General features: G+C 32.7%; 1 protein-coding gene across 1 annotated transcript; it reads left to right on the forward strand.

The window, feature by feature from the left end:
• Nucleotides 1-2,909: 2,909 nt before the first annotated feature.
• On the forward strand, nt 2,910-8,749 carry LOC122599594 (CSC1-like protein At1g32090). The gene is made up of 11 exons (XM_043772125.1): nt 2,910-3,327; nt 4,340-4,492; nt 4,640-4,775; nt 5,245-5,340; nt 5,452-5,571; nt 5,696-5,776; nt 5,959-6,299; nt 6,381-6,626; nt 6,788-7,112; nt 7,372-7,605; nt 7,957-8,749. Exons 1-11 carry the CDS (start codon nt 3,017-3,019, stop codon nt 8,401-8,403), a joined length of 2,490 nt encoding a protein of 829 aa, XP_043628060.1. The 5' UTR covers nt 2,910-3,016; the 3' UTR covers nt 8,404-8,749.
• The last annotated feature ends 1,762 nt before the right edge of the window (nt 8,750-10,511 follow it).

Consider the following 10,511-nt stretch of genomic DNA (forward strand, 5'->3'; position numbering starts at 1 on the left):
ATTGTTCTTTTATAAGTAATTGCACATTGCATCTTAACATTGTCGACTTTTCGTTTTTTTGAAAAGCACATTTATATGTACATTAATTTAAGTACCTAAAAGTTTCAATACAATATGTAGCGGTGTTTTAAATCTTTCAAACAATTGTTATGTCAAAGTTTTATTAAATTTGATAATATTAACATCAAAGATAACCTATTACAAATATTTTTATTTTGTATTTATAATAAAAACATGTTTTAAACCGGCCGGATTAAATCCAGGTTGATTATCTAGTAGCATAAAAAAGTTGGAATTTATTTAAAGAAATTATAAGACCGAACAGAATAACCAATTACAATCATGAGAATGCATGGGAATGTCCATGGGAATGCCCCTCTTCGAGAACGGAGGCTTTCCGGACGGATAAAATGGGTAGAACATTACATTTTGCACGTCATTGCCCTTTTGTCTTTTAGCCTGCAGCCACCGTACAAGACCTGCCATTTTGCTGCTGCCATTTTGTCATTTATACAACTTTTGTCAAGGGTTACATTTTCTAGTCTATATATATATATATATATATCTTTAAAAATATATAGTTTCTATCTTATATATAAAAATTGTATATGTGGAGTTACAACAAAGTTTTCGCCATTTTTTATTAAGGAAAATGTATCCATGGAATCTAAACACCTAACTTGATTTTAGCGATCCCAATCTTCATTAGGACCTCGGTTTGTGGAGTTGCAACAATATGCTAAAGATTTGTAAATTTTGGCAACCGACTTATCTCATCTCTCACCAGACAAGCGATTTGTGGCTGAACAAATAAAATGTACCATTCGCGAAAAATATGGATTTACCTAGTTTATTTATTTAGTTTTAATTATGTTTTAGTTTTAGTGTGGTGTGTTTTTTAACTGAATAAAAGTATTATGTTTTATTTAGTTTATTTATATATAATAATTATATAAAAAAAGGAAGAAAATGTCTTATAACTCGCACTAAAAAAATAAGGGAATACATTCATGATTAATAAAAGTCACATGTCATATTATGAATGCAAGAGAGACATTTTCTCATCCTCCACTCCTCGTATAGTCATTGAGTCATAGTCTAATGTTTGTTTGCAAAAACAAAACTCGAATACTAGTCGGTTTACTTTACATTTGACTAGGTGCATTGATTCAATTTTTTTGACCCAGTAGGCTGGTATAATCTTAAATAAACAATAATTTTTATAGATTTGCACAGCGCTACAAAATTTAAAAGAAAATATTGGGCATATTTATTATTTAAGATTTTGATTGTAAAAATTGGTAATTTAGATGATGAATTTGAATATATATGCAATTCTCCCAAATTTTTATATAGTCTACATAAAATTAAAAATAGTTATAAAGGGTACAATGAAAACAACCTTTATTGCTAGATGTATCTATTTTTTCACCTAAGCCCGTGTATTTTTGTCAATACATTATATGCTATTTAGCCAATAACCCAAGTATAATTATATTCTTTTCAATACAAGTTTTGTTTTTTTAACGGCAAATTTAACTTCAACGGTTTTATTTCTTTATATACTGAATTCCAACTGAGAATTTTTATATTTATTTTTAAAAGCATTTTGTTCACGTTAACATTTAAACCCAACATTTCAAAATACCAAAGCTTTGAGAGTTTTAATAATATTTTGGGTATGTTTTGGATGGATTTAGGCGTGGTCCAAAAAGCCGAAATCATGGCGACAAGTTAGTAAATTCCTCACATGGGCACACAACACAACAGACAACCATGATTAACCAATTGACTATCCAATATGTATATGTATCTTTTTGCCAAATTGACAATATAACTTATCGAATATAAATTACCCAATTAAACTAGTTAAAACTAATTGTATATAGAATAAATAAAATAAAAAGCATATCCTTTTTAATTAAAATTGTTGTTCAAAAAATAAAAATAAAAAGTACTCGTATATCACTGGAGGCTGACTTAAGCAAAATGCTCGTAAAATCATAATGATCGGCCATTACTAGTTGGACATTGTTCAATTGACCACTTTTGGCTAGCATGACGTGGAGTTTGATGGGATGGTTTAGGAAGTGTAGGCAGGCCCATGAAAACCGTAAACCATTTAAGATGTAAGAGTTTTTCATTTTTTTGTAATCGAGTTTTTTTTCAAGATAACCGCCTATGACACCATGTTAGTCTGAAAAAACCTTCACTTAAAATGATGGAAAAAATGTTCTCTTCAACTTTTAGCGTTTTTTAATATGGAAAAATACCAATGGATTTACACTACCAAAAATTCTCCCAAAAGATTATTATTCTTTTGTCAACTCAAGACTTCCCACAAATCAATAGAGTAAATTACACCTTATTCCATAATTTAATGCAAGGATCATGTTACCAAAACATTACTGTATATCATATCATATTATTATGATATACATTATCATCATAATTATATTATACTAGCATTGTACCCGTACGATGCGACGATGGTCGTGACGGCGACGATGTGGTGGTGGAGGCGAGTGTTGGTGGTGGATGCGACGTCGAGTGCCGTAGATAATTCATATAAAAGTAATTGATTTAAAAGGTTAATGGAGATATTTTAGAAAAATAAAGGATCGATAGTGTAATTTAATTATTAATGTTAAGAGAATAGTGTATGTGAAAATATTTTAAAGGGTTGTAGCCTTGTAGGTGTAAATATTACCTAGGAGGGAATTTTAGATATTTCCCCCTGTAACTTTCAACATGGGGTATTTTCTTTAATATAGAGTGTAGATTACCATTATTTAATTAATTAATATATATAAATATACATTAAAAAAGTAAAACATTACAAAATGAAAATGCCCATTTCTATTCCATCACATTCCCACTTTCCATATGACACACACACTGACACACACACACACACACAAAAACACACACACCAAAAACAGCACAAAAGTAGTGTTTTTTTAATCCTGTTTCTCAAACCACTTAAAAACCCAAGTCTTTTTGACTTCAAATTTCAATGGCAAGTCTTGAGGATATTGGTGTATCTGCATTGATAAACATAATAGGTGCATTTGCATTTTTATTAGCATTTGCACTTTTAAGAATTCAGCCTGTTAATGACAGAATTTACTTTCCAAAATGGTACATAAATGGTGCTAGAAGTAGTCCAAGAGGAGGAAACTTTGTTGGCAAATTTGTTAACTTGAATTTTACTACTTACTTAACTTTCCTTAATTGGATGCCTCAAGCTTTAAAGATGAAAGAGCCTGAGATTATTGAACATGCTGGTCTTGATTCTGCTGTTTTCTTGAGGATTTACATTCTTGGGTACTACTTTTACTTACTAACTTATGAATCTTGTTTTTTTTTTTTTTTTTTGGGTATTCGGGAATGCGTTTTGTAGTCATTATCTGTTTATCGTGTTTGCATATATAATCAGAAAAAGGTAATTCTCTAAAAAAAAGTGATTATAATTGTTTTGTTTTTAAATGCAGTTTTAAAAAGGGACATTCTTTTCCAAATGTCGAATTGAAAAGCATAATTTGTGAAAGTCTGAATTTTTATCGGTTGAGAACTGGAAAGCATGCTGTTTTTTTTTTTTTTTTGATAAATTTTAACATTTGGGTATGTATAAATCTTGTTTTTTTTTCAATGGATTTTTGTTTATTTACAATGTTAAGTCATAACATTATAATAACTAATTTTGATAAACTTATGAAAGATTGGAATCCTTATTGTTATTTTGATGGAATTGTGCATTGTTTGAGCTATTATATATGATAGATGTAAAATTAAATTAGAAAAAATTATATATTTTTTCCTTAAAAAAGCTTGTGAGAATTGGGTTTTGCTGTTTTTACTATAATTTGACTACTAGTGAAAAGAAATTTATAAAAGATCAAATTTTTATTACTATTTTTACTGATAGTTTTACAGTATTGAATACTTCTAAATCTTTTTTCTTTATGGTTTTTGTTAATTTTGTGGAGTTATTCAAAATCTTGAGCTAAACTAGTCGAATACCGCATTTAATTGTAAGTTTCCTGAGGAATCTTGTGATTGAGATATGAAAATTTTACTGTTTATCTCCTTCCCAGCTTTCGGTCAAATTTTTTTTTGTTCATTTTATAAATTTTGTACTGTTTTTACCTTTCTGGCTCTACTTGTCTTGGTTATTCATATTCTGATAGAAAATCTAGTATTCTTTTGTAGTTCTTGATGCCATAGCTGTCTTATTTTGTCATTTTATTGGAGGATGTTTGTATTTGATTAAACTACTTTGGGCCCTGTTAAAAGAAATAATCATTGATGCTAAACATTATTCTGTCACAATTTTCAGCTTAAAGATTTTTGGACCAGTCACTCTCACCGCACTCTTGTTACTCGTACCAGTCAATGTGTCGGATGGGACTTTGTCTTTCCTCAGTAAAGACTTGGTGGTCAGTGACATTGACAAGCTTTCGATATCAAACGTTCAACCTAAATCTCTGAAGTAAGTTCATCGTTCATGTAATTGGGATTAAAAATGCATTGAAAAAAGATGCTGCATTGACTTTATAGAGTCAAACGTCCCGCTTTGTTTATATTTTGTTGCACATGTCGTTAATATTAATGGATCGAGGTAATCTTCTAATTTCAGATTTTTTGCACACATTTCAATGATGTATGCGTTCACATTTTGGATCTGCTACATGCTATACAAGGAGTATGATATGGTGACATCAATGAGACTTAGCTTTATGGCTTCAAAACATAGGCGAGCAGAGCAATTTACAGTAAGTGTCGACTCATGCTGATAACATTATGCTACAATAAGCCACAGGTTTGAGTCGTAGAAACAGTCTACTTGCAAAACTAAACAAAAATACCAGGTAGTTTATACATTAGTCAAGATAACAAGTTAACAACTCTTTTTTGAAGAACTTGTATGCTAACTCTTGGCTACTTTTTGGTTATGTTTTCTTTATGAAGGGCCGTATGGGGTAATTTAAATTGTCTGGTTGAAAATCAAGCAGGTCAAAATGGGCTTGATTACAAAATTGAATATTATGTTCTTATACTCATATTTAACATAGCAATTATTTATCGAAGTATTGCTTCTACGTTTTGTAAATAAGTGTTTGGGGTCAGCCCAGCACGACCAGCACAAAACTACCAGAATGGACCAGCTTTAACCTGATGCCAAAACACTCAAGGCCCGTCTATTCTGCCACTTCATTCTTTGTTTCGATATTTGTTTTGAAGGTTCTAGTCAGGAACATGCCTAATGGTCATTCTGTATCAGATAATGTGGACAAGTTTTTTAAAAAGAACCACCCCGATCACTACTTGTGTCACCAGGTAAGATAATTCCCCGCTTTCTAATATATGTAATCCTTTTCGGTTCATTTTTCTCTAACAGTATGTTAAAGAGTGTTTATGGAACCATGATAACCGATTATTGTAATGTAGGTTGTCTACAATGCAAACAAGTTTGGCAGGCTCGTTAGGAGAAGGCATCGACTGCAAAACTGGTTAGATTACTACATGCTTAAGTTTGAAAGACACCCCGGAAAACGGCCAACCATAAAGGTAGCTCTTGTGCTTTATAATTTCACATACATACATTCACAAACTAAAACCTCTTTAGCATATAAGTATCTTATGTATGCTGCATAATTTTTTAATTTTTTTGTTTTATCTTCGCAACCATCAGACAGGCTTCCTCGGACTTTGGGGTAAAAAGGTTGATTCTATCGAATACTACAAACAACTGATCAAACAGTTCGACCAAAGAGTGAGTTGCTTTTTATTCTCAATAACATCTACTTTCTGCATAATATCCTGTCCATCTATTTAAGAAGAATAAAAAAAGAAAACCTGAAAAACTCATTCACAAGTAATTAGACCAAAATTGCTTTCTTTCATTATTTTCTGTTTGTTTGACTTATCATGCGTCCTCGTCTTTTGAAATTACAGTTGACAATGGAGCGCCAGAAAGTCCTAAAAGATCCAAAATGTATAATGCCAGCTACATTTGTATCATTTAACTCTCGATGGGGAGCAGCCGTGTGTGCACAGACACAACAAAGCAAAAACCCGACTATGTGGTTAACCAATTGGGCTCCAGAACCTCGGGATGTTTACTGGAGAAATCTTGCTATACCCTTTGTTTCTTTGAGCATCCGTAAAGTAGTTATTTCACTATTAGTGTTTGCTCTAGTTTTCTTTTACATGATACCCATAGCATTTGTTCAATCGCTTGCCAATCTTGAGGGTCTTGAAAGAGTGGCTCCATTTCTCAGGCCTGTTATCGAATTGTAAGTAAAGTTCACTTTTTTTTTAATAAAGATTTTCAGGTTATAGTCGATATGAATAATGGATTTATTGATTGGTTGCAGGAAATTTATCAAGTCTTTCCTCCAGGGTTTTCTTCCTGGCTTTGCTCTAAAGTTTTTTCTGTACATTCTTCCTTCTGTTCTGATGGTTATGTCCAAAATTGAAGGGCATGTGGCATTTTCAGTTTTGGAAAGGAGGACAGCTGCTAAATACTACTATTTCATGCTGGTTAATGTCTTTTTAGGAAGTATTGTAACAGGAACAGCATTCGAACAGCTCGATTCTTTCATTCACCAATCTCCTACACAGTAATATTTCTAAACATATTCTATATCATGACAAATTATTAGTATAGATGTTTGTATAATTGTGACTTGAGTTTTAAATAACACATAAGCACCCTGAAAATGAACATCCAAGTACCTAGTTATACTATATGTCAAGTTAAAGGTTGATTGATTTTATGCAGGATTCCAAGGACCATTGGTGTATCAATTCCAATGAAAGCTACTTTCTTTATTACATACATAATGGTTGATGGGTGGGCTGGAATAGCTGCTGAGATTCTTCGATTAAAGCCATTGGTAATTTTTCACCTCAAGAATATGTTCATAGTAAAAACCGAGCGTGATAGAGAAAATGCAATGGATCCAGGGGGTGTAGATTTTCCTGAAACAATCCCTTCTCTCCAGTTATACTTTCTGATGGGCATCGTGTATGCAGTCATTACTCCAATCCTTCTTCCTTTCATTCTCATCTTCTTTGCTTTTGCATACTTTGTTTACCGTCACCAGGTACATTCTAATCGTCCCTCATTCCTGATCACATAATAGGGGAAATTGCTCGTAGAAAGAACGTACTTAAAGTCTATTTCTATATTTATAAACAAGTTTAAAACCACATAAAAGAAAAAGGGTTATATACGGGTAATGGGGCCTTTATATGTGTATAAGTGTATAAAATTCTGATTTTATAAGTATGTTCCTTTACGAGCAACTTTCATTTACAATAACACTATCTTTTTACATGTTATTATCTTTTGTGTTGTTGCAGATAATTAACGTGTACAATCAACAATACGAGAGTGCTGCTGCATTCTGGCCACATGTTCATAGTCGTATAATCGCAGGCTTGTTGATATCTCAGTTTCTTTTGATGGGATTGCTTAGTACAAAAAAGGCTGCAAATTCAACTCCTCTGCTTGTGGCATTACCTATTTTGACCCTAACATTCCATAACTACTGCAAGAATCGTTTTGAACCTGCTTTCCGAAAATACCCTCTCGAGGTAAATAATAAGAAGCCTTCTATCATATTGATTCTAGTGGGGGCAAAATGGGTGGGTGAAAAAGGGTAAATTTTGAGACGTGTCAATCCAGGTCAGGTTGGAAAAGAATGGGTTACATTTTTACTCTCCAGTTAAAGACTCTTTGAGGAAGAGGATCAACTACTGACCCAAAAAAATTACTTGTGGGTGACTTTCAACCTGTCTGACCAATTTGACCAGTTTTTTTAGCTACCTTTTGCATTTGACCCATTATAGATGAAGCATAACCCATATTACCTATTTGTGATGTAATGAGCAAATTTACCACCAAAGGAAATCTCGTCAATATCATCTTGTCTTGTGTTTTCTCAGGAAGCCATTGAAAAGGATGCACAAGACAAAGTATCTGAACCTGAAATCAACCTCAAGTCTTACTTAGCCGATGCCTACTTACACCCTATTTTTCGTTCATTTGAAGAAGTTGAGTTGGTAGAGGTTAAGGTTGACAAGGACCCAGATCCCGTCACTAGTCAACCAGAAACCGAGCCTGTTTCCCCATCCCGGTCCCCATCTCCATCTCCAGCCCGTTCCCATACCTCTACCCGTTCTCCTTCACCACCCCACGACTCACATCAACAAGAACACGAAGAATCCACAACTGTCCAGCACTATGAAGTTGGACCTCCTGCTAATCTTTATCACTATGGATACGAACACCATGAGAACATCTTTCACTTCAATATGGATGGCTATGCAGAGACACAACACGACGTGCATGACTATCATGTCGAGTCATCACGTGGTTACTATCATTACTGAGCCCGAACTCGAGACCAAGAAACAGCAGCAGCCGCAGCTTATGCATGTTTGATGCAGAAAATGCTAACCAGTTCTGTACAATGTAGTCCTGTAAAATGTGAATAGTAATCTCTGATAGATGTAGATATATATGGGCTTGTTCATATAACTAGAGATACACCACCAAATCAGTCCTATATAATTGTTGGGTTTGTACTTTGAGTCTTGAAACCTGGTCAAAAAGCCCAGTTAGGCCTAAATGTCTAGTCCCTCGGGCTTTTACTATGTATATCGACATGTCGTTCTCTAATATTTTTTTTGTATGCAATTTAAATTTTTTTAGTGAAGTTATGTTTACAAATAAAAAGCATTGTATATTTGTAATCATTTAAATACTATTGGCATTTTTTTGCCTATAATTTGTATCTGTATCATTTATAAGTAAGGTTGTGAAACTCGGGAATCGGGAGCGATCGGCGAGGGGAGGAGACAGGATTTTTTAAAAATTAGATCGGAATTGGATCAGTTTATAGTGGTTTTTTTATGTAAATAGTTTTTGAAATTATATGCAAGAAAAAATTAAAAATATATATAAAACTTCAAACTTAAACACAACATGATTTTTCAACTTAAACATAATTGTCTAGAAAAAATAACATAATTAATAAAAGCTTTAAAAAAAAAGTTTGACTTTGGTTCACCCGATCCGATACAACCGAGTCTTGACCGATACAACCGATTCTTGACCGATACAGCCAAGTCTTTACCAAATTGATCCGAGTCTAGAACCCTGACGATTTTCAAACCGAGTATGACAAACTCGTATCATCAGTTGGCAGATACACGATCTGACTCGGTTGTATCGGGATGTATCGGCCGAGTTTCACAACACTGTTTATAAGTGGGAGGTGACATGAATGTTGTGTCATTGCAAATACAAATTGACAATTACAAAATTCTTGGTGAAATAGAATAGACGTTGTAATCGCATTTAAACTTTTCATTGCCATGTTGCGTACTAGCTTATGTTAAAACGGAAATGTGTTTGGTGGGGATAAATGGTTAACGAAAAAGAATGTGATTGTCGATGAAGAAACATATAATTTGACCTGTTTTGAGTTTAATCTCAATTTATTTCATCTCTGTAAATCGTAATTTTACAAAATGATTGGTAACGCAAACTTTAGCAACAAATCTAAAATGTGTATCCATATTCACCATATGTCTGGAAAAAGACTTCAAAACAAGAATAAGTGTAATTTTACAAATAAGTTAATTTTTACAAACATTATTTCTGCCAAATGCCAATTAAATCATGTTTATGTATTTTATTATTATTATTATTTTTTGTCCTTATTGATTTGACCATCTCACATATCACATATATTTGTAAAAAAATTGTCAATATAGCTTTGCTCTAAAAATAAAAAATAAAAAAAGAAAAAAAGCAGCCCCATGCATCAATTTGCTATTGTCGCCCTCCTATTATATAGGCTTAACAGGTGTCAAGTTAAATATGAAACTTTGTACTTTTATGGGGCATAAATATTTGGACTAGTGGAGTTTAAACTTTAAAGACCTAGTAGAAATACATAGAGAAAACTAGATATATCTGAGTGGGTATCGTCGTTCGTCGAACCCATTGAACAAAATTTTCTCCATAATTCTGATGTACTATTAGTGTAATTTTGTATTTGAACCTCTTAATTTTAACCATAAGTTTTGATAATCAACCCACTCGACAAAAATCTTGTTTCCCCCTTATAAAAGGTTATTTTACACGAGTGTGCACTCAATATAATTTTACCTCTTTTGAGTTTAATCTCGATTCATTTTGTATAGTTATCAGTCTATGTAAATCATAATCTTATAAAAATAATTGATAACGCAAAATTTATTAACAAACATAAAATGTGTATGGTAAAAAACTTATAATCAAAACCAATACGAAAAAGGTAGTCTAGTGTATCTATTTTCACACTCCTAACATATAGACAAGTGTTAAGTTTGAACTTTTAACTTCTATTGGGCATGGATATTTGGACCAATAGAATTTAAAGGCCTGGAAAAGCATGGATAGGGCTAGGGCTGTCAATCTTGACCAAATCCGAAACTTAACCCAAACCCAA

Source organism: Erigeron canadensis, chromosome 5 (genome assembly GCF_010389155.1).
Source record: "Erigeron canadensis isolate Cc75 chromosome 5, C_canadensis_v1, whole genome shotgun sequence".
Classification (NCBI taxonomy): domain Eukaryota; kingdom Viridiplantae; phylum Streptophyta; class Magnoliopsida; order Asterales; family Asteraceae; genus Erigeron; species Erigeron canadensis.

Coding starts and splice junctions, on each gene's coding strand:
- LOC122599594 (XM_043772125.1), top strand. CDS start 3,017: ATGGCAAGTCTTGAGGATATTGGTGTATCTGCATTGATAAACATAATA. Junction 4,493..4,639: donor GTTCAACCTAAATCTCTGAA/GTAAGTTCATCG, acceptor TTCTAATTTCAG/ATTTTTTGCACACATTTCAA. Junction 5,341..5,451: donor ATCACTACTTGTGTCACCAG/GTAAGATAATTC, acceptor ATTGTAATGTAG/GTTGTCTACAATGCAAACAA.